Source organism: Protopterus annectens, chromosome 7.part0 (genome assembly GCF_019279795.1).
Source record: "Protopterus annectens isolate FY-2018-M chromosome 7.part0, PAN1.0, whole genome shotgun sequence".
In the NCBI taxonomy this organism is placed as follows: domain Eukaryota; kingdom Metazoa; phylum Chordata; order Ceratodontiformes; family Protopteridae; genus Protopterus; species Protopterus annectens.
The window spans coordinates 1,099,134,399-1,099,159,641 of record NC_056739.1 but is presented as its reverse complement, the minus strand read 5'-3'; the positions used below and the strand labels follow the sequence as shown (position 1 = coordinate 1,099,159,641).

Sequence of the window (25,243 nt, the reverse complement as noted above, 5' to 3'; positions counted from 1 at the left end):
AAGGAATTTTAAAAAATCCTGTGCAAAACTGAGTGAAAGACAGAAGTGCTAGCAAATACAAAATCCAGTTTAAGATACTCTGCAGTGGGAACAAATTGGCTTACATTTACAACTGTTCCCAAGAAGGTAAAGTCTGGAATCTGAATTTACTGGGATTTTTGGCAAAACCCTTAACTGGAACCTCTGACAGATCTCATTACTGCTAACTATGGGAGATTGTAGTGGGTGGCACGTTTGACTTCTAAATCAGACTGTCAGAATAGAGCATTTGTAAGACACACATTCAATGTTTTCCAAATGTACTCGGATCAAGAGGAGTACAAAAGTCCTGCTCTTTGAAGGTCATTGTGATTTGAGTTTTACCCTGGTTTGAGATGCACTGACCTCAGAGTTAAGTATGAGATAAAGCCTCTTATATGGGCATGCAGGTGGGCAGAGCTGATCATTGTTTCTGGCTGACTTGATTTGTGAGGAACTCAGAAATGAAAATGGCATGCAAGTCATAAGTAACCTACAGAACTGCAGCCAGCCATAAACACAACTCAAAGAAATCAAAACTTTTAGGCCTTATGAGCAAGTCTGCACAAGCCAAAACTTAAAAGCTGCTAGTCTTTAAAGATCATTTTTATTACTTGAGCTTCTTTTAGTGTTTAAAATTCAAGGAGTTCAGCTGCCTCTTAATTATTCCAATTATTTTTTCATATCAACTATCAAATTGCTGTTTCCAATTATTTATATTCCCCCATAAAGAAACTTATTTCTGACAAAAATATATTCTTTAGCAGGTATGAAAACAAGGGAAGACACTACTAGCTAATGCACATATTTACAGTAAATATTAACACACACAGCATGCGTTGTAAATGCTAACAATGGATACCATATATGGTGGTATTGAAAGGTAACAGTTCACCAAAGGGCAGGTAGAAAAAGGTTGACCCTATAGATTAAAACACTGTCTAATATACAGAAATTTATTTAAAAGGCATACTAATGGCATTTAGCACTTCTATGATTTGATGTATATTCCCCGACACATTTTTGACAGTCATCACTAAATGAAAAAGACAAAATGAAGAAAGCACCAAGGACTGCAAGCAAGGGAGGGCTTCTCCGGAAAGCTCTTGTTAGAAGAAACAGTTCTGACTTCTACTATCAATGGACATGACCACAGTTAAAAAGGCAAAAAAAAATGTAGAATGCTAAATACCAAACTACACTTATCTGAAAGCAGAAATATCAATACAGTGGATTAAAAATCTTGGCTTTCAGAAAAAAGAAACAGTATCAGGGGTGGGGGGGAGCAGGTTTACTTCACCTTCTTGCATAACTAAATATAACTTCAAAGCTATAAAATAATTTTTAGTTTTTGGAAGAATAAAAACCTACTTCTGAAGTAAAGCTGAAATTTTTGAATGCCCCAACTTTTTTATTAGCTCACCAGCCTTCAAAGAACTTTCACAGTTATGTTACTTACAATATTACCTCAAAAGAAATCAAAGAATTGTACAGATAAGAAAAAGTCTTTCGACAGAACAGCTGCAACAATACTTCCTGATGTACAGATTTTCAATACAAGCACTACTTACAAACAGTATTCTGCATCTGTGTATTCCAAAAAACAAAAACTGAACATTTTTGTCTACTGGGACTTAAAGCACCAAACAGAACAAAAATTAATAAAACAGCAGGCATGTTTCATACCCTGTTTGTTCAGAAATATAAACAAGGTGCCAAGTGACTATACTGTTTATGTAAGCCTTCCCAATGGGACTGTGGAAAAGAAGTACAACTGTCAACGAATACTCCTGTAAGTTCTAGAGCTGGTCTAACTCAGAAGTCAGAAATTTCTCTTAAGTACAGCAAATAAAGATGTTGAAGCTTTGTCTGCTTTTAAAGATGAGTAATGAATTCATTTTGACAAACAAGCTACCCACCATTTGCTGCAAGAGATTAAAAGGAAACTGCCACTAATAAATGGCATCCCATGGCATCACTAACACTGCCAAATATAAATCAAAGGAAGAAACGGGACCACTGACACTCCCACTCTCTCACTCTTAGAATATAAACAATGGCTCCAATGTACCACAAATGATTAGGGACCAAAAAACTGCATACACTGTACAGAGTTCAGGTCTCCAATTAAGAGGAAAGACATAATTGCAGGGTACAGGATGGCAAGCATACCACTATAATGAAAACAGACATGTAATTCACTATATTATATGATCCTCAAGTGGGCCCTCTGTGGTGGGCAATTACTGGAAATTCCTCTTCTGTCATTCTCAGCTTGGCTATTATGTTTTAATTCTTACACTAAGGTGCATCAGGCATGTCTCATTATGCTGGCACATACCACAGTGTTATATGAAGGACTACAAAAGTGTACCTAAGCATTTGCATTACACACTTTAATTACCATTCATTTAATGAGCACAACCTGTTAAGCAGAACACACAGTCAAACTTAAAATGATATGGAAATATATTTGCCTGACAATAAACTGACTTCATCCACAGTCTTTGGATGGAAGAACCCTCACAAAGGAAGGGGGTCTGCAGTAGGTAAATGGGAAGAATCCCAAGCGATGAAAGCACTAGAAACAGCCCCATCCCTGGTGGATCGGACAGCATACTTTTTCCAAAGTATTGATTGTAAGGCTCTTCAGTTCATACCAATCATATCTGGGCTGTAGCACAGGATGGTATTAACTAGTTATGGCAAATGCAGCTTTAGCGGGAGAAAAAAAGGGGCATGTAATAAGGAAACTGTCTGCTATTACATGTTACTTACAGAAAGTTATGAAGCGACCAAGTTACATAGCAAACCTGACAAAAAATGGAACTGACAAATATTTTAACACTTACGAGAGACAAAGACAAATGCTATGGCACCTCCTGATACAACAGACTTCTTACAGAAGGAACTTCGGAATCTAATCCCGTCTTCCTTGTAAGGATACAGGTCTAATTTTGTAAAACATGGAATATATGACTGATAAGGCACTTCATCTGATTAACAGCTCTTGGAATGTTTCATCGGCAGCACCCACCTAGAATAATCCTGTCCAGAAACACTGTGTTAGGAAAAAGCTAGTAAATAAAACTAAGATACAAGGATTTAAGAAACCACTATTAAACAAACAAAATCAATACTCCACAAGTTGCAGGGGTTCCTATATTTTTAAGGGTAGACCTTCAGCACAGAAAAGTTTGGAAAAATATCCAAACTATAGCTAGCCCTTAAAAATAAAGCTGAAAATTCAACAAGAACTGCATCATATACATGTTTACCAACACATAGCTCAATATAACAGCAGCTGACTTCCAAATTTACAAAATACCTTAATCCCATTTTTGGTTTGCCTTGGAGTACAGCTAATATTCGAAAACTCAAAAATAAGAAGTATTTTCAAATAATGTTATGTGTCGATGGCACAGATGCAGGTGCGTTATTCCATGAGGGATATTATCTTCCTGAACTTATGAAAATGATGTTACTTGGTGGTGGAAAGGAATAGTTCTAAATATTGCTGGGTTTGACTTCTAACCAAGATATTCCAGACATACAAGGGAGAACAGAATCTAGACGGTGAGTGTTCTCTCTCATAAATTATTCAAAACCGTTAGATGCAGAGCTATGAGAACTTTTTGTAAAACTAGGGTTACAGAACCATAATCTGTAAACAGAAAGCAATATTTAAATATTATACAGTTTTTACATCATAAACCCTTATAGGATTTCCTCACCTTTAAACAGGAGAACCAGAAAGACTGATAAAGAATTGTTCATATATAAACAAATGTAGACAAAGGGGTTTACTAATTGCCATATCTGCATAAAGTGCGTCATTCCAAGTACATAGCAGCAAAACTCATGAAAAACTCTCAAAACACTAGGCAGCAACATACTCGGTTGTAAAACAAGCAATCTAATCTGTTATAGCCATTTAAAATGCATTTTTATATACATCACTTTGAAAGACTACGCCTGCACTTTAGTAAATTATGTTGCTGTTGCCCACTACGTTGCTAGCCCCTCTATACAAACATTTTACACAGAAGACAAAAACAAACAGAAAAAACACATGAATTTACCAGCGGAGAATTGCCTACATAATTTCCAGCACTTGCTGTGATACCTGAACTGCTCACGAAAAGCCACTGAGCAGCTGAAATTTTGGAGTATTCCATGCTGCTAATCTATTTAGGTACCAACGCTCCAAATCTGATGGGGCATATCCAACATGCACAGTCAAATATGCAGCAATCTTTTTAGCAGACTTTTCATCAGGCAACTCCACAGCTACACATACAAATATGAATATATAAATATGCAGATTACAGAGTTGGGAAACAGTCTAAAATGAATCACTCAGAAAAAAAAACATGTAGTCTCTCACTCTTACAAAGAGACTACAACTGCTCAGGAACAAAGCAACTACCAAAATAGAATTATGAAACCATATATGTGGTGGGTGATACACAGGAAAATAATTAAAAACACTTCACATACTTCAGAAATAACTATTTAAAAAACAATATTTCAGTGTTTGGCATTTTGGTTCTGCTTGCTTTTTTAACTTGATAACCTCACCAAGAAATAAAATACTTGATATAATATAGAAACAAAACAGAACATCAAGCTAAACAGATATCAAGAAAGTAAGAAGTTCTTGTAATACTGAAGATACAGCACAGAGCCAACATATTTTAAACATTAAGATTTTGTACAGTCCTACTCCTATTAGCCAATGTCCAGCACAGCCGTATATACAAATATATACATATTAAAACATTCAGTATAGCAGTAGTCAGTCACTGGTTTCAGTTGCGTGTATATGTACTAATACATCCCTTTAAAGTTGTGCAATTACTGTACTCTGGTCTTGAGTGAAGTTCAAGGTTTTCTTCTCCTATACAAGGAAAACAAAAAGATGATTAGATTAAAATATATGTGAATAAAATCTGCAAGTGTCCTCTTAAAAAATCTTCCTAGAACATCATCTGTGAATGACGAATGTTTGCTTGCATTTCGTTTCCTGAAATTTGATTAAGTAGAAGAAATATGTAATTTACTATGGAAAATAAGAGTTTCTCAACCCCAGGAAGTGGCAGTTGCTGCATTTGTGAAGAGCTCTAAAAATATTCAGACACTGTTTTGGATTAAAATTTAAAGACTGAAAACATTCAGCTGCTACACTGCTTAGCTAAATGTACTGAACATTCAGTTTGGGTCTATATTACGACACCAAAATGGCTAAACACTGAATGCTGTTTCAGCAAAATAAAGAGCAAACTACAAATAAAGCGAACACCCAGATCACCGATTTTTTTCCTAGGGAAAAAACTGCTTGGCCATTGCTGTGAATTTGCACTTTTCCCTACTGCAGTGCAATCTCACTTTGTAATGTTTGAGCTGGTGTGTCGTATCTGGTTGGCCTACAGATTTTTTTCCTTAGGAAAAAAAATCTGTGATCTGGCTGTTCGTTTAACTTGTAGTTCACTGTGTGTGTTTCGCTGAAACGGCGTTTGGTGTTTAGCCGTTTCGGTGTCGTAATATAGACCCTTCAGTTTTTATATGTTTTAAGTACTTTCATAAAAAATTTCAAACAAGCTGTAAAAAAAAATCACTTCATAAACAAAATACTTAAATGTTTATGGCTTGCTCAAAAGCAAATTTTGCAACATGAGTATGAAATCCTTTTAATAGTAAACTAAGAAAAATGACAGTCAAATTTATGAGATGCTTTCATGAAATTACTACAATCTAAATAAAAAAGTCAAGTTTCTCAAAGGTAACACTTTTCTCAACTTTTGCTATATTTTCAACATGCTGCGACTTTATAAAAATACAATTGACAAGAAAAATTACAAGTTCTATGGAACCCATTTACCACAGAAATGCTGCATTAGGTGCTTTTTGTTCAAAATAATAAAAGCGGTCACAAGGCCAGACTTGCAAAGCTCAGCTGTGCAAGCAATGTACACACACACTCTGTTAAAAGCAATATTTAAATCTGTATTTATTTCATCAGACAGGTAAGGACAGGGCCCACAAGGTTCTCTCTCAGTCACAGCTCAGATAAGGATAAAAATAAATCACCCTACACATGAAGATTAGTCACAATAATAAACATAAATGTACAATGGAAAACATATGCAATACAATAACTTAATTCATAAGAGCACAGCATTAAATATTTTAATCAACAGCAGCCTTGCTCATGTTAGGTAGAATACATAAAGAAAGGTAAATGCCAATGCCAAATCTTGTCATTTTGTCCAAGCCAGACTGTTGGCACTAGAGATGCATTCCATAAATTGAAATGAAATCAAGACAATGAAGTGATAAGTTGTGGGAAGATGCCTCACTTAGGCATTCAATTCACTCTTATGAATGCATGCGAGCAGGTGTGAACAGAGTGATACCTTTAAGGCATACTTCTCAACCTCGTTGCATAAGAAATCTGGACAAAGCCATAAAATCAAAGGCACAAAAATAGGGATATTTTTTAAATATTTTTCATAAACTCAAAGTTGACAGGATAACAGGTTTTGCATCAGCATGAATTTTCTTAAGGGTATGAACTCTAACTTAAATGTCTGTCATTATATTCAGATGTCAATTCTCAATGATTTCAAGGAAATCTAAATGTTATAAGGAACAGATGAAACATATGAGGCAATAATCTGGACATTCTGTGAAAATCTGGACAGTTGAGAGGTATGGTTCAGGTACAAAGGAATGAAGGTAGTATACAAAGGTTTTTGCAAATGCAGAGGGAACAGAGCTGCTCAGTTCAGGGCTAAGCACTAAGGAAACTGGAAGTGATATCGAATATGGAGTTTGAGATGGTGTTCTCAGAGGATGCTACTGCAAGTCAGAGTGGGGCAGTTACCCATGTACAGTAGCTTACAAATTTGAGTTGCTCAAAGTTGGACAAAAAGGCAATCGATATTAAGTTAATGAATTGCAATAATGTTCATTTATGAAAAGAAACAAAACTTGTTTTAGTAGTCCTGCCATTTGACGATACAGGAGTGAGCTTTGAAGAAATTAATATTCTAACACTGGCACAAATACTTCCTCTCAAAATCATTCTGGCCTCTATGGTAATAACCTTCAAGACCTTGTAGTCAGCAGGCAGAAGAGTGTGTCCACTTTTTATATTATTGCAGCTATATGAAAGGAAAAAGGAGAGACTAAAATCAAGTATTTATTTATTCACATTTGTTTACTAGGAAATTCCAACTGGGCACAGGTCCGTTTTAGTTGAGGCCCGAAGAGAAAAGCCCCACAGAACAATAAATGATCAGCAGAGTACATGAAGAACAACTGAATATACATACAAAAGAAAATAATACATACTGCAGCAAACATTAGCTATACATACAATATGAAACATAGTAATGAACAGATATACCAATATCTAGCTAGAGGCTAAGAATAAAGGTAGGATGTATATACAGATAGTACTAAGCTCAAACAGATACTGTTCTAAATTCATATACCTAAATCTTATATACAAATATTGCACTAAACTCAAGGAGATATAAAGCAGAAGCTCCACATGAAGGTGGAACAAGCTAGAAGGGCTAATGAGGATGGAAGGGGAAGAAAGAGGAGTACGAGAGGAGACTGGGTGAGTAGTATATATGGCAGTGAGAGGAAGCTAGGTGCAAGTCAGTTGGATATGTATTTGGAGTTGAGATGAAGTGAGGTAGCTAAGCATGTTATAACAGGTCTGAGAGATTGAGTGAGGAGGAAAGGGGAGGGTAAAGGGTGAGCCAGAGCCTGCAGAGGAAGGAATGCAAGCATCATTGCAAGTTACTTAGACAAATGTACAGTTTCAAAAAGTACACCTGTGGGTAAGGTTGAAGGACTAGTCAGATGAAACACTGTAGCTTTAAGTCATTTTTTCCCCCCAAAGCCGACTGTAGGCATCCCCCCTGAATTAAATGAAAAAGATGTCAAGTCTTCACTGAGGAGGCAACATGCTTAGGTACACTGATTAGTTCCAAACCAGGCAAAATCTTCTGCAAACAGGATCACAGTATAGGAGACATACGATTTTTTATTGCACAGATGTACAAAGAGTAAAGAAAAGGGCGTAAAACTGACACCTCTGGGACACATTTTGTACTAGGATTCTTTCAACAGTGAAGTAATCTTGAGAACCAGAAAATTATCACATTAGCAAGGCCAATGAAGCACTAGAGAAGCACTCCCCATGTCAGTCAATCTGAAAGGAAGATGTCTGACTGGGTGGATGATCTTTTTATTCCCAGTTCGCAAGATTTTCTCTGTTGTCCCTATTTCAGGCTAAAAAGTCATGCCTGGCACATCCCCTCTCCAATTTGATCCCACTTATGACTGAATAATGTATGTGGGAAAGGAACTAAATGCATAGCATACAAAAATGTATACCTGTATAACTTACAGCAAAGTTCATCCAAAGTCACAGGACAGCAAGGTCATCCATACATGTGGGAACTCTGGGATGATTAAACTCCATTCAGAAGGCTTCTTGGCAGGTCAAACGATTTAGTTAATAAATAATTATTTTATTGGAATTTCAAGTGTTTTGCAGGGAGTAACTGCTCAAAATCCTCAGGAATGAAAACTAAATATCCATTGAGGCCAAAGATAATGAAGTCATAAAAACAGGAATTAAGACCATGTCCTGAAACATCAATATTCTAAAGAAGCCCAAATCCTGGAATCAAGGCTCAAGCAATAATGCAGGGTGACAGTGTGATGAATGTACAAGTGGTCATAGCATATAAAGGTCTGTAACAATAACTTTTCTGAAGCTATCACTAGAAGCAGTCATAACCCCAGAATAGTGAATTTGGACAGCTATACTTTTTAAAAGGCAGTTCACCTAATAACAAAACATAATGCAGGAAGGGCTCTGCTGAGAAGAACCACTTTGCCATGGAAAATTCAGCTGCCTTCTTCAAAGTAAAATATCAGTAGGTGGTCTACATCCAGATTATGAATGTCTCTCTCACCCTCCGGGAACCTATGGATTGAGATGATGCCCAAAATAGAATATAGCAAGAGATGACCTTCAGCACCACCAAAGCAACTAGACTCAAAAGGGGGATATAGGGGAGGCTGTTATGAATGTGAAGTGAAATCCTGAGTAGGACAGTGTGCGATTCAAAAGATGGTAAAATGTATCCCATTAAAAAGCTGCACAATCACCTGGTACAGGGTCGACAACCTCAACCATTCAAAAGGTCATAATGGGCAGAAATGGAGGACATGTACATCTTGCCCATGAAACAGACTCTGTCATATAGATCTTGATCATGTGACAACAGCAAGTGAATACTAACTGGATGGGATCCATGTGATACCCTATCATACAAATGGCAATAGTCTTCAATTTAGCAGAATAAATCTGATGTGCGGAAGGTTTTTGTGGTTTCACTCACCTCTCAACACATCAATGTGGATAAAAGCACCTTCAATATAAGCTGTACACTGAGAGGGTGCTAGAGGTCATCCAAAATTTGAGGGAGCACTTCCTTGTCTTTTAAAGGGAAGCTTTTTTCACACTACCAGAGACCCAAGAGCCTTAACATACACTCTTCTCCAACTCGGGTGCAAAAAATGCATTTTGCTTTTTCTTCTATGATTTTTGTGATTAAAACTGGAACTCAGGGAATGTAAATCACAGACTTTACCCTGTCATGGCATTTCCAACATGCCCTTCTACACCAAGCAGAAAAAAAACAGAACAATAATCTTGTTCTGGGGCAAGCCATTAGATCTCTGGGTGTCGCACAGCTACAAAACTGACATGACAATTCTACCAAACTGCAACTGTACAACTGGTTGCTGGGCAGGTTTTTGAGGGATTCCAGTCTCAATTCTTTGTGAAAACCTTAATTGTAAGAAGCACTGCCCTCGTTTCTATTTTGTTTATGAGAAACCTCCTACTGCTGAGCATGAGGTTCAATTTCACTGAACCAAAGAGAAGCTGAGAACTACCACCACAACAGTGAATTATTAGTTGAAGCTTACAAAGGTTTCAGCTGTGGGATGGGAAAACCCACATATGAGTTTTAGAACATCCATAGCTAGAGTGAGTAGCAAGGGTCTGACAAAAGATTAGCCATGCATACGTACAGATGCTATAGCCATTGACAGTGGATACTCCAACTGCAGCTCAGGCATATGAAAAAGCATTGTGAAGGCTGTGGCCTGCATAAAGCCCATGAACAAATACAATCCATCCCTGAACCACTTGCAGCATCCTCATCCTATCAGAGACAGCATTCTGGGCCCTCTCTAAAGACACTGTGACTCGAGAGAAGGTAATTTCCACTTGAATGAAACAGGGAGGTCTTTTCCCAAATCAGAGAGACCCCCAGTGACTCAACAATGGCAGAACCCATGCCAGTGATACTACCAAAGTGCTCCTCAATGGGACCACCAAGAGTGAGTCATCCAAGCAGGGACTGTAAAAGGTTTTCTCCTGCAAGACGTCCTCTAAGATGGCTAGAGCATTAGTGAATGTCCTTTGAATGAAAATGTTAGTCCTACATGGAGCCCAAATACAGATATGATAAAATCTTTCCATCAATAAGAGTTCATTCAGGAAGTCCTGTTGCAACAAAGGCATGACCCCTGGAAAGTCATAATCTAGAAGCTGTTCTACAATACAAGGCTTGATGAAATCAAGAAGTCCAAAATGAGATCTCTCATCCCTTTCAGAACTACACAGATAATAAAACCACAGCCTCACTTTGAAAGAAGGACAGTCTCTATAGCCATTCAGAGAAGCAAGATCTGGACTTGACAAAAGACCTCTGCAGAGTTGGCTTGGTCTCTCAGTGGAGCTCTTTTAGGCACTGGCAGAATGCAATATCTCAGATATGGCTATCTGAGAAACTGTTTATCTTTGGTGATGACCCACTGAGTTTGGGCAAATTCAGCAAGACCTTCCTCTTGGAATAGATCTACTACTGCCTTCTTTCTGCAAGGGCTTCTTTCTTATGTAATGAATGAACACTAGACACAGACACAATTCCATCTATGCCACTGTAAGAATGTTACTCTGGCAATGTAGTTTGACAGCTGCCACACAATTATGACCGTTTCTGGAGAATGGAGGAGCAACAGTCAATATAGCAGGTCACACCTTTAATAACAGAATCATTTTAAGTTCCTACAAATTCATATAAATAAACATACCATACTCAGAAATTCAGAGCTTAAAGTGATTTTCTCTGAAATTACTATTTTGTGACTGTACATATACACAACTAGCACGCTCAATGTTAGATCTGAAATGTTTGGGGTTCATCCTTCTCTAATAGTAGAATAACACTAAAGCTGCATTCCTGTGGTTTAGCATACTCTAACTGGGCTATTGTCACAGATTCCTGTCGTTTCACAAAAACCTTTCTAGCGTCCAACTCTTCTTCCAGTTTCATAAACTCTTCTGCTCTTCTCTCATTCCAAATCTGAGAGGAGACATTTGGAACTATAACAGATACATAAAACAAACTGCATGGGTATAAGCTCATAGCAAAATAGACATGCATATCCTGTTCTGCTGGGCTAGGGGGCTGGTGATTGCATACCTCTACATCCTGCTACAGCATGGTAAATACATAACGTTTGCATCTGGCATGGCCTACTTCATCCTCTTCCATAGGAACCAGCCTAGGTAGTCTAGGAAAGAATGTAATGAATCACAGTGGCACTAAATGCTTTTCCTGATTGTGAAGCGACATTCAACTTGTACTGCATCTCAAATGTGCCCCATGATGCCAAGTAGCTGTTACACAAATGCAATCCATGTTAACATTACAAAAAGTCAAGAAAGACTGCTACTGCTCCAATGGAAAGGACTCTCCATTCACCAATTGAAGTATCTTTATTGAGAAAGACAAAGGAAATACAATCTGAAAACTACCTGTAACAGTGTAGCTTTAAAGACCCCCTTACCCAATCTAAAGGCTGCAAAGCATACAAATAACTCATGCCCTTTTCTTCTTACATTTGTGGTCCTTAAAGGAAGAAACATATTTGTCTATGCACATCCACATAATGCAGTATATGCATGTAATTTAGAATTAAGAAAGAAAACTGGAAAATGAATATGCTGTGATCAGATTAAGTTCAATTAGCGTGGTTAGTACAAGGATGGACTGCTACACAGCACCAAGGTACACGGTAAAAAAGATTAAAGCATAATGTCTGAAGTTCATAAATGCATTTAGCCAAGGTAAGAGGCACTAGAAAAAGTGTTTTCCTGGAGAAATACTTCAGATTAGGCCCAAAAGCTGGGTGAAAGGCAGGCTGAATTAATTGTTCCAAAACAAAAGTAAGGTCCTAAGAAGAAATGGGCTAAAAAAGTGGGATCTTGGATGAAAATTCCCTTCAAGAACAGTTATGCAGACCTTTAATGAAGCCAAAGAGGAGACCTGGTTTCTTAAATGCAAATTGCCTGTAGGTGAGCTTTACAAGAGGATGCGCTAAAACTGTTCTCATAATCAATGGCTATGTAATCAGAGAACAAGAGTATTTGGGTAGAAATGGGATATATACCTTTCTCTAGAGCCCACTTTAATTGGTCCTCATTTCTTTTCTAGAATGGGGCCTCTAGGCAGAAACTATGACACAGACCACCCTTATCCAGTTAAAGGTCCCCAGCCATCACTTCAATTGGAGATATCATGTCGTAAGACAAAGGGCATGGAGCTCAGACTTGGACTGGTAAGAAAGTTCTTGGAGAATCTTATTCTGAGCAACTCATCCATGAGATAAAGGCAAAGGAGGGAAAGCTATACCTGTCAAAGCCAAAATGGGGCAATCTGAATGATACTGGCTTTTGTCATTTGCACTTTATGTAGAAACTTTGCTATCAAAAGTATTGGTGGAAAGACATATAGAAGCCTCTCCAACCATTCCTGGACTTGAGCATCCCTGGTGTGCTGATCTGGAGGTGGGATCTCTGCAAAGCTGCCACTACATTTGGCATTAGTTGGGCTGGCAAACAGACTGCAGTGAGGCTTTTCCAAATGGTGGAAAAAAACATCACCAACCAGATGAGGGATGACTTGTGTGACATCAGTAGACATATTTTGAGCGGTCATTTCATGAGGTAGGGAATTGTGCAGTATCTGCAATGAGGGGACAGACTTCATTTCAAGGATACTGATGTCCAAATTGGACTCTGTGCCAGGAACCTGGCAAGCAGGGTGTATAACAGCCCTAACCCTGTACCACAGTAGATGACTTGAGCACTTGCATTGCAGAAGGATGTCCTTCCATTATATGTCTGTGCTCCCATACACGCCTTTTAATGGTTACAGTCACTGACTTTGGACTGTTAAGCTAATATCCCCTGGTCCTACAGTTCGTGGAGTTGTGCAAGCCTGCACTTGCAGGGCGACAACTAGTTGCCTTGAACTACAATCTCAATTTCATTGGTGCAACAACCTGCTCACCCCCACCCTCTTCTACTTGGCTGTTCTGGTGCCCCAGCTGCTAATCAAACCCAGACTGTCTGATCGGCAAATTAGGCCACAGAGCCAGATAAATTGACTCGCATACAGCCAGGGTTCACAGAAGTAAGATCTGTTCTTTGAGCTCATTAAAGGCTCTAAAACGGAAGCATACTTAAACAAATTTCAGCTGCAGATTACATAAATTATTGCACTGTAAACAATCAGGAAACTGAAAAACGTTTGTACAGCATAACTATGCAGAATCTCCTACAGAAGGATATAGGAACAATAGTTTTACAACTTCAGTGGGTAACAATTTGATATTCTGAGACTCTTTAGTCTAAGTCCAGGAATAGCAAGAACAAATAGCTAAAATTTTTCCCATTAGACCCAAATGGCATGTCATTTGCAAGTCCCATCCACTAATAGCTTTTTTTTTTTAAACATAGTTCTGTTAGTGCCTGACATAGTCTTTCCAAGTGCCCATTATTTCATGGACTATATGCCTCTGCAATCATAGTTTTATTATAAAGTTCTCTGCCATCTCTCTAATTTCATTACTGTCACTGAATTTCATCTGAGGTGGACCATGCATGTTTATCTAATACTGAATAAATTAACAATTTCTGCCAGTTTCTCTCTTTGTATATAATGCTTCTGGCACTGAATTGTGTACATTGGTTAATAATATAAAGCAAGTGCCAAGTTCAAGTTTCTGTAAGACCATGCAACAGTGTTATTCTACTTACAGACGTGCCAAGATTTACATCTGATATACTTCAGCAGGAAGCCTGACAACTGTTAATATGTTGCAAGAGAGACACCAAACCTAAACATGCAGTATCTTTAAAACTTTCTGCTTTCTCTCCCTGGTCATGTCCTCTGAAACTGTAAGGACCCCAGTCTCACAAGGATTCTCCTTAAAGTCTCTGGCTATGTTACTGGCACAGTGATGTGCAGGGTTAGGGATTTCAAGAGTCACTAGTTTAAAATCACTGCATTACCTCTGATGTTCAGGAAAGTCACTGCCTTTAAGGACATGTTATTTAGTAGTAAGAAAAGTACCTTAACTAGAACACTGCTGTTTAAATATCACATTCACCTTCTTCTATTTTCCCTGTTTTGGAGGACCACCACTTCATCTCTAGAATTGAAAATCCTGTTACTACGTGCCTCAGCTTTCAATATATTTTTTATTCATGCTGATTGAGTTTACAGATATATCTGCCTTACCTTAACCCATCTTCGATGTTCAAGATAGTTCCCGTCTTTAAAGACATGTTATTTAGTAGTCACAAAAGTGTACCTTAAGTAGAACGCTGCTGTTTAATATCACATTCACCTTGTTCTATATTTTCCTGATATTTTCCCTGTCTTGGAGGACCACCATTTCTTCATCTCTAGAACTGAAAATCCTGCTACTAGGTGCCTCAGCTTTCAGTATCTTTTTGACCTCATGCTGATCGAGTTTACAGATACATCTGCCTTAACTTCTTCCACAAACAATGCAAACTCAAGGACCACTCAGCTAATTCAAAAGATCCTACTACAAAAAAAATCTCTGCATCTGAAACTGTCCCTTTGTCAAATAAAAGTTATGCTGCATTCTTAGACATCTTAATGTGCTTTTTGTTTTTCTCCATTATTTTAACGTGCTTACCTCCGCTTAAAGGATCTTTAGTCAAGTCATAGGTGCTTTGACATACAGCTCATTTGTATCTCACACCAAACTGAAGTAGCACATTTGTACCTGGTATGTCCACCCAACTTGCTACTTCATTTCTGCTCTGTGAAATACAATGTGTGCTAGCTTATGTCAATAGCCACCACAGTGAATGATGCCTTTATTCCTAAAATGTGCTTTAGGGCTCACTTTAGTGAAGCAAATTAAGTTCTATGCACTTTATGTGAACATCTCTTTCATATTTAAATATCTGGAATTCAGAAACTTAAAACAAGAACTGTATATGGGAGCACCTTATTTTAATTCATCTATCAACTTACAGATTTGGGGTATCTAGGACTGTTTGTTAGCTTCTGACCCCCCCCCCCCCAAGCCTTTCTGTGTTGGAGGGAAGCCTTCTAGCTTATCAGTAGGAGTGGTAAGCACTAGGTAGCCTATCTACCACAAGAGGAGTGGTTTCTGGCCCAGAAATTGTAGTTCATTGGCTGTTTGGGCATTCTCCCCCCCCATCTATTTAAACTTTTTGGTTTAAAATCCTGCATTTGCGCTGGTTTCCTGCCTTTCCTGTAACTAGTCTAATCCAGATACAGATTTGCTGTATCCAGGACTGTTTGTAAGCTTCTGAGCGGTGCCAAAGTCTGCTCATCAACTTTTCCCTTAGATCTGCTAGTTCTCTCCTCTACTGCACTTTTACTAGCTTATTAGTCCAGCACTTTACCAGACTTCTTGTAGCAATTATTGGAGCACACAAAAGTGCTACCAGCACTAAACGTTCTGCAAGGAAAAAGCGTCAGGATTTATTATTAATGCCCACCCTTCCAGGCATGTCTAAAGGTCAGTTCCCTGTGCCTTCTCCTATTAACCTGGTGAACTTCGGCATCCTGAGGCAATGTAGCAACTTGCCTCATGTATACAGACAACACTCTCCTCTTACCTCCCAACACTCAGACTTGTGGGAGATGCACTTATATATCCAAATTGGAAGCCATGCACTTTCCAGCCAAGACCGGAATAGCTGGTCAAGAGGAGATGGTCAACACTTGCACCACACCACATGGAACACATAGCCCTCCAGAACACACACTAGCACTGCCTTAAAAACACAAACCACACACCCACCTTTGTGGAGGCTCAATAAAAATCTATCCAAACAGCAGAGACCTCCAGGGCAGAAACGCACTCTACCACCGCAACACAACACTAATCACGAGACACAACTCTCCTAAACAGTGTGCCACTCAACCAAAGCCTCTAAGGCAAAACAGTATGCCCAACATGCTAGTCATAGGTGACTCGATAGTGAGGCACACTGATGTCCCATTCACTAGGTTGAATAAGGAGAAGGTAACAGTCAGCTGCCTGTCAGGAGCCAGGATCCACCACATAAAACATGCACTCAGGTCCCTCAACAACAGGTACAAATATGACTCTGTCATTGTACATGTGGGTGTGAATGACCTGAGATGTACCTCCCTGGACTACATGAAGAGACATGGAGGAGCTCTCGGATTATGTAGTCTAGGCGGGTATGACCCTAGCCCTGAGCAGCATCTTATCATCACCCAGAATGATACCACAGTACAAGCAGAAAATGATGGATTTCAATAAATAGTTAAGTTTCTGGTGTCATTCTAAGGGGATCCATTATCTGTCTGCCTGGGAGGACATGATTGACAGACCTCGATGCTTTGTCAGAGATGGCTTGCATCTGTCATCCCTGGGCTTCCAGATACTGGCCAAGGCTCTTGCCACCCCTATAGTGTCTTTTTTAGGCGGTGTTCAAAAGACCAAATTACCACCCTAACAGCTACAAACAAATGCACTCTGAGGGTCATGCTGCTCAATGCTAGAGGTCTAAATTTCAAAATGTACTCGCTCAAAACACTACTTAAAATGGAGAACATCGGACATTTGTGCTGTAACAGAGACATGGTTCAAGGCAGTAGAAAGCACCCCTGCACTACCAGGCTATAACCCATTCCACACCTTTCCGTTCCAGAACTTGGACCGAAGCTCCAAAGACGGTGGTCTTTCCATATTCATAAAGGATGTACACACCTCCAGACTGGTAGCCCAACATAATGCATGAGAGATACTTCAGGTGCAGGTAATATTGGATAAGACAGCGATTCAGGTCATAGCCTGCTATAGGTCCCCAACCATGTCCCAAGACTCCCACTCCACGCTCTTAAGCACCATGGAGAATATTAGGATCCAACCTAACATTTTCATACTGGGGGACTTCAACTACTCCTCCATTAAGTGGGAAAACTACTCGTGTACCAATACACTTGCCCAATGTTTCCTGGAATTCATTAATTCCAATGTCCTGGACCCAGCTCGTTCTTACCCCCACTAGCGGTAGCAACATCCTTGACCTAGTCATTACTAACATGGGTGACCATTGCTCTACACCAATAGTCAACTCCTCCCTGGTTAGATCAGACCACAAACTAATCACCTTGGAAATGCACCCCCCCCCCCTAAAAAAAAGGTGACCACCATGAAAACCTTCTCCAAAGCTAACTTTGGGGTCCTAAAAATAGAGCTGGCAAACTTCACGGTACCCATGCAAATGGAGAATAGTTGCATGACCGCTGAATCATACACCAATGCACTATACGAACACGTACACAAATGCATGGATCTCGCCATACCCAGTAGAACCAAGATGCTCTCCTCCAAAAACAGGATGCCAATCTGGTGGTCCCCTGCAATAAACAAACTCTACAACAGGAGGAGGAAACTGATGCGGAATAAGGTGAAGTGCCAAGACTGGAAAGACTCCCTTTATCAGTCTCAACAAAAAGTTGAGATCCCTCATCAAATCCTCTAAACAGAACTGCAACAGATAGTAAAGACAACCACAAGGCCTTCTATAGTTACGTAAAGAATCTCCATGGCAATACCCAGATTTGCTCTGAGCTACTGCACAATGGTACCACCTATACTGAGCCAACCGATATTGCCAATATACTGGCCGACAGATTCAGTGCCAACTTTACCCCTCTCCCCACCCAAAGGACCTATCACATTAACAGTAGAGTGCCAGGCACCCAGCATTACTACTGCTGTACAGGTTAAAACAGCACTCTCCAAGGTCAAGAATACAGCTTCTATGGGGCCTGACAATATCTCTGTCTGTTCTACATGAACTAGAGTGAACTGACACCTCACCTGTTTGCCCTGTTCAATCACAGCCTCACCTCAGGCTTTGTCCCTACCGAATGGCGCACTGCTACAGTCATCCCTCTCCACAAAGCAGGAGCGACTACAGACCCTGGGAACTACTGCCCCATTACCCTAACAAATCTGATATGCAAAGCTATGGAACGCATCATCATGGACCTAATAAACAAGGATATAGGGAATCTCCAAACTCTGGATCCCACACAATTTGGTTTTGTGAAGGGGAGATCATGCCTGCTCAACTTGGTCAACTTCTCTGAGTCAGTCACCAGAGCTGTGGATGAAGACAAGGTGGGTTCACACAGCCTACCTTGGATCTGGCCAAGTCCTTTGATACCATTCCCCATTCAGGAATCATAGAAAAAACTCAGTAAGCTAGGCATCAACCCCTATATCACTAAGTGGGTTGCAAACTGTTTCACAGACAGAACCCACAGTGTGAAAGTAGCTGACTCCAAGTCAGACTGCTGACCAGTTGCAGGTGGAGTCCCACAGGGTTCAGTCCTGGGTCCTCTCCTGTTTGGTATATATTTCTCTGAAGTCCAGGCCAACACGAAGGGACTCTGGCTGACCAAGTTCGCAGAGAATTGCAAGTTGGGAGCTATTATCAACTCCCCAAGTGATGTTGACATCCTACAGAAAGGCCTGACTGAGACCAATGACTGGTGTCAGAACCATGGCCTTAAGCTCAATGCCAAAAAAAGTGTCATCCAGTTTGGGAAAAACCTGGTTCCCATGGATTACCACATCGATGGTAGTTCACTGAACACAGAAGGCGTTTTTAAGAGATTTGGGAACACAGGTTGACAGCAACCTCTCTTTCGACCACCACATTGCCACTGTGGTCAGAAAGTCCTTCTATGTGGCACATCTCATTACTAAGGGTTTTGCATCCAGGAAGAAAGAGGTCATTGTCTCCCTTTACTCTTCCCTCATTAGCCCAACATTGATTACAATGCCCCATTTGGCATGTACCTCACTAGACACCTGCAACAACTAGGCCGCAAAAGTACCTCACAAAGAGGATTCTAGGCCTTAAACCCTTGTCCTATATGGACAGACTAAAAAAACTCAACTATTCTGTCTCATATCATCTACTTAGAGGCGATCTCTGCTTGACTTAGAAAGCCATATCTGACCCAGCTCTGTTAGAAAGGTTACATCTAAAGAAATCCCAATCCCTCTGCACCACACGCAATTGTAACTAATTTTAACTAGTTTAAAGTTATCGTTGGTGTGATGATTACCTACAGGTACAGTGCAATGCTCCCTTTTGCATACAATGCCCAAGTTTAGGATAAGCTTTACCAACATGAAGCCGCAAGTGAGAAATACATCTTATGGATATGTGAACGATGCCATTAACAAAATCCTGAAAATGATTTGTTACTATAAGTGGACAAGTTGGAACACAAGTAAGAAATACAGAAAAAATATCACTGATGAACAAACAGAATTAGTGTGGATTAGGTAAGCAAAGCACCTTGCCTCCTGATGTGCATGTAAGAAATTATATACAGGGAAGGACAGTACAGGAAAAGCAATGACACAAATTCAGACACAGTATAGTGTGGCCTGGTCTTCTGTACAGTCTCCTTAGGTTTCCTGTGTTAGATGCACAATTTATACTTGCATACAGTAAAGCCAGCAAATACTGGGACTGCTACCTTGCAAACACATTCATATAATATTGTTCTAAGGAAAATGAAATTAAAAACACTATTCAGCTTTCATGATTAACGTTCATATATTTCTAATAAAGACATGGGAATCTAAGCAGATACATACCGGTCTCTCTCCCCTGACCAGCATATCAATAACCGGACAGTTGACATTTACTGGTACCATTTATTTATTTATGCATGCAGCCATTGAAATTAGGATGGTGGACCAATCCACTGTGGAACTATTGCAGTTAAGTATTCAAAACTGTTGATTTGTCATTTTGCATGCCAGCATAACATTCTGATATCAAGGCATAAACAAAATGCACATTTTATGCAATCTCAGCACAGATAAGTCAATAATCCAACAATTCTTAGTGGATGCCATAAATAGGTTTTCCATGCATTATTTACAAGACTTCTGAACTAATTTAAGCAGGTTGCTCTCAAATTTTGATCTTTACTGCTATCTTTCTATTTAAGTCATTCAGAATTGCTGTTGTAAAAATGTGCTGAAAAACAATTAACAACTCCTATTGTGAGGTTAACAGCAAAAAGATGTTTTTATTCTCAATTTTTTTTTTTTACTAAATTAGTACATTACATACATTAACAAGGCCCAGATTCTCAGAAGTAAAACAATCCCAAATGGAAATGAGTGGCATTTTGCTAGCTTGCTTATCCTGGGAAGGGAAAGATGTTTTCTGAAAGGGCTATGATCCATAAAGAATACAGACTTTTACAAACAATGGTAAATACATCATCAATTCATCTGAGACTTTGATCCCTAAAAACAGGGATAATGGCCCCTCAGCTCAGCTGGAAATATGGCTGCAGGCTGCTAAAAGTGGAATGAATGGGTCAAACGATGAGGAGGGAGTTTGATGGTCAAGGACAGAGAAGGGCAAACATTAGCCCTGTATAAGAGTCCCACCTCAGAACAATTTCCCTACCAAGCACTTTTTCTGTAAGTCACTGGAATTCCCAGGATGCATTTGGAAACACCTCTGCATTGTTCCTTTGCCTATCAGGCCCACAGTTCGGTAGAATGCAGTGTCCTTTTAGATATAGATCAGCCCTGCAGATGCCAGCTTTAAAATGGTCTCTAATGACTTGCGCAGTTATTCAGGTATTTTTTCCATCATTCAATTTGAATTTAAATCTATATTTAGTTGTTCCGCTTTCTTATATTCTCTATGTTTACTGTTCTCTGTCTTCTCTCCAACTTCTCCACCCATGTTGACAACATAACCTGTACAGTCTTCCACCAACTAAAACTGTGCGATCATACTTCCCATCTCTTCTCAAAATGCAGTAGTTCATGACGTGTTATTATCCAAATTGGAATAGGCATAGTCTGTACTAAATATGCATATAATTGCCAAATATTGCTGACAAATTATCTAAAAAAAAAAGCCTTTTGCAAGCCAGAACATTCATTATTGACATTCTTGAAAATTCCACCGTCTCCCCTGTACCTAACTGGAACCACCTTTCTCTTAGGTACCCTAACTTACAAAAAAATCTGCTAATGGGTTAATACTCACCCATGCAAAGAAAGTTCCCCCTCAGAGATCAAAACTATTGACTGAGACACAGTCTATATGACATACTCATACTATCCAGATCAAGATTTAAATAAGTAATTGGTGTGAAAGCATTTTCCAGAACAGACACTGCTCTATGCAACCATGTAACCACTGAAGTAAAAACAAAGTTATGTACTTACCATGGTAGATTTGTGTTGTCCATTTCCATCCTTCAGCTGATTGGTCTTGGATCTTACTTCAGCTACTTTTTTCAGACTTAGGATCTGTAGCTCAGGCTCCTTTCCATTCACCCACAGTCTCCTCCTGTTCCCAACTTTAGCTCAGATGGAGTTTGTCCCCAAATCCTGCGAGAACCATTACAAAAATTACAAATATGTATTACCAGAAAACTACATGATGGAGCAAAAGAAAATCTGCAATGGAGCTGCAAGACTATGTACTGCTGTACTAATGGCAGCCCATACAGTCATACCAGTAGGCAGAGGTAGAAAAGTCTTCCATGAGATAGAAAATGGGAAGGAAGGGAGCTGGGGAAGAATGGAACATACAGCAGATCCATCATTATGGTAAACACGTAACGTTTGTATCGGATGTCTTTTTTCTATACATTCCTCAACTGATGGGACACAGTCCCGAGCTACCTAGTTCCACAGGTGGCCTCATGGAAGAATATTCCAGAGGACAGCAGAACCAAAAGCCACCCTGTCTCTGGAAAACAAATCCAAATTGTAATGGGAAATGAAGGTATGAGCATTAGACCAGGTGGCAGCAGCAAAATGCCATCAATTAAGGCAGCAGAAAAGAAGACCGAAGAAGTGGAAACAGCTCTTGTTGGGTGCGCTTATGGTGGTCTAGGCAACGCAAAACCTTTTTGCTTATATATGTGGGAGATGCAGTCAGTCAACTATCTAGCTAAAGTAACCTTCGACATCCCTTGAATCATCTTGGCTTTAGAACATGAAACAAAATTGATCTGACTTCTTAAAAGGTTTGGTTTGATGAAGGTAGAAATGTAATTGTCTGTGCACATCCAATACAAGGAGTATGCATACTCCTTTACTAGTAAAATTTGGGAAGATGACTGGTAGGTTAATAATCTGATTCAGTGAAGTCTCTGAAGCTATTTTAGGCAAAAAGGAGGGGTCAAGTCTGTAAATAAATCATGTTAGTGTGGAAGATGATGTATGCAGGTTGGCAAGACAGGAATTGGAGCTGTGACACTTCTAGCTGAAGTAATGGCTACCAGGAAAATGGTTTTCCAAGTCAGAAATTTTAAGTCTGCCTTGGCAGCGGATTCAAAAGCTTTGGTCATAGATTGTAACAACACGGTCATGTCTCATGAAGGAGTACAATCCTTGAGTGTGTGTGTGTGTGTGTGTGTGTGGGGGGGGGGGGGGTTAAGAAGAAAAGTACCTCTCAGTAAAACTTTGCAAAAGTTAAGTGAAGCTAAGAATGTGTGATTCTTTTCAATATGGACGTTTGAAATTGCCACCAGCTGAACCTTGAGAGTTGGCTAACTAGCACAGTTACGGAAAATGGAGGCAAGAAAATGTAATACTGCTGATAAAGCAGCTCAAAATGTGTCTGTTCCCCAGTATCCTTTCCACTTACTTTTGCAAACTTTCCTAGTGGATAGTTTCTGAGAAGAAAAGAATATGGACCACTTGGGATGAAAGCCCGGACTGATTAGCCATCACAAAGTGAAGAAACCATGTAAGCAGATTGGAAATGCCTTGAGATGGGATCGGATGGACCATTGTGCGGCTAATGTCCACTCCAACACATGTACAACTTTGTCAATAGGACCAAAGTAATGGAGGTTGCAACTGACCCTAGAAGTTGGAGTAAACTGGCAGGCAGAGTCTGATAGGAAAGGTTGTTGATAGTAACCTGTTGTCCGATAACCTTGCAATTTGAATATTCATGTCCAAATGGACTCTTATGAACTCCAGAACCTGTACTGGAAAGAGATGAGATTTCTCCTGGTTCAGTGTAATTCCCAGGCTGGAGCATAGCTGAAGCAAACTGTTCCTGGCCTGGAAATGCACAGACCTGGTAGGAGCAGTAAGGAGCCTTGAAGGAGGACAAATATTTGAAAACTCAAAAAATATGAAGTATTTTCAAATGATTTTGTGCTTTCATGCCACAGATGCAGGAGAATCTAGAATAAATTCTGAACCCTTGCTGTTTTGGCAGATTCCTAACCACTGATCCTTACCTCTTTATTTGACAGTGATAACTGTAATACAGTGTATAAATAGCAACTATAACCACAAACTAAATTATTAATACTAACTAACATTATCAACTCCAGAACTGATTTTTCATTGCCTACACTTTAATCTTAAGCATATGTTCTGTTTTGTTTACCCTTTCATTTTATTCTTTATACCCAGGCAGTGACTGGAAAGGAGCATTTGATCTGCTTACTTACCTGGTAAATTGTTCCTAAGCTTAGGAACATAATATAAACTACTAAGAAAAAGTGTAGTGCCATTCAACAAACAACTTATAAGGCAACACAAACTAAAAGTTAAGAAACATAACAGCAAAATGGGGAAAGGGGGTGCGCTCATACCTTTAGAGACCACAGTGGTCAAGGTCTTTGCCTCCTATGCACAATGTACAAGGTTCAATCCTCTCCTCCTGCCAATGCCTGAATGGTAATTGCATGCTCCCCCTGTGCCTCTGGGAGGTTCCTCTCAACTCCCAAAAACATGCTGAGTGTTTCCATCTCAAACTCAGTTGTGGGTAGCACAGACTTCATGATGTCTATAGGGGATAGAGTTGTATAGACCAACTGCTTTGGGCATCAGCTGCAGTATACAGTATCCTCAAGAGAGAACACATTACAGACAGCATGCTATGCCAGGGTTAACCACTTGGCAATGTAAAAAAAATAGGTAATTCGGTCATGTTGACTAATGCCACCAAAAATGGGCATGGGCATTTACTGGTGTTTAAGTGGACTGAAGACCAACAATGGTTCAGTTAGAGATGGTTACAAGAACACATACAAGAGTGGCCATATGCAAATCAGGTAGATTTCCTCCTAGTAAGGAAAGGGCATGGGGGTAAGATAACAAATTATGAAGTCATCCACAGTGAAAGTCTGCTCACAGCATAGAACATGGTTGCCACAATCAACTGCAAGCAGTGGTCAGAGAAGGCTCTAAGGTCAGACACTGGACTGAAGATAAAGAACAGGAGTTCAAGTAATTATTCAAGTTTCTAGCACCTCAGGAAAAAGAGGAAATAGGTGGAGTTGAAGAATGGCAACACCTCAAAACAGCAGTGTGAGGACTATAGAACAGATATGCATCTGTGCCAGGTATGGAAATAAGGTACAAATGTAACACTGGTGATGGGCTGCAGAAATGAAGGAAGTCATTAAAAGAAAGAAGTGCAAGAAAAAGTGGGAAATGGAAAAGATGGACCAGGCCAAGTAATAATACTGGTTGGCTAGCAAAGAGGCTAACAGAGGAATTGAAATACCAAAGAGCAAGGCATCAGAGGCACTCCACCAACTTTCTGGAAACTGACTCAATAGATGGCAAGTAAACTACATCAGCTTGCAAGGCAAAGACAGTAAGATAAAGAAAATAGTCAAAGATCCTTCATAAGTGATGTCAGCAGCAACCTGTTCACCCACCAGTCCACATGTCATCAAAGTCGGAT

General features: G+C 39.6%; 1 protein-coding gene across 1 annotated transcript in view; it reads right to left on the bottom strand.

Moving 5' to 3' along the window:
* Positions 1-3,798: 3,798 nt before the first annotated feature.
* Positions 3,799-25,243, bottom strand: part of KIF23 (kinesin family member 23) — a 1,082,389-nt gene continuing 1,060,944 nt past the window's right edge. Inside the window, exon 25 of the mRNA XM_044076375.1 lies at positions 3,799-4,918. Within this exon, the coding sequence (XP_043932310.1) occupies positions 4,903-4,918 (16 nt within the window). The 3' untranslated portion in view covers positions 3,799-4,902. The remainder of the gene's footprint in view (positions 4,919-25,243) is intronic.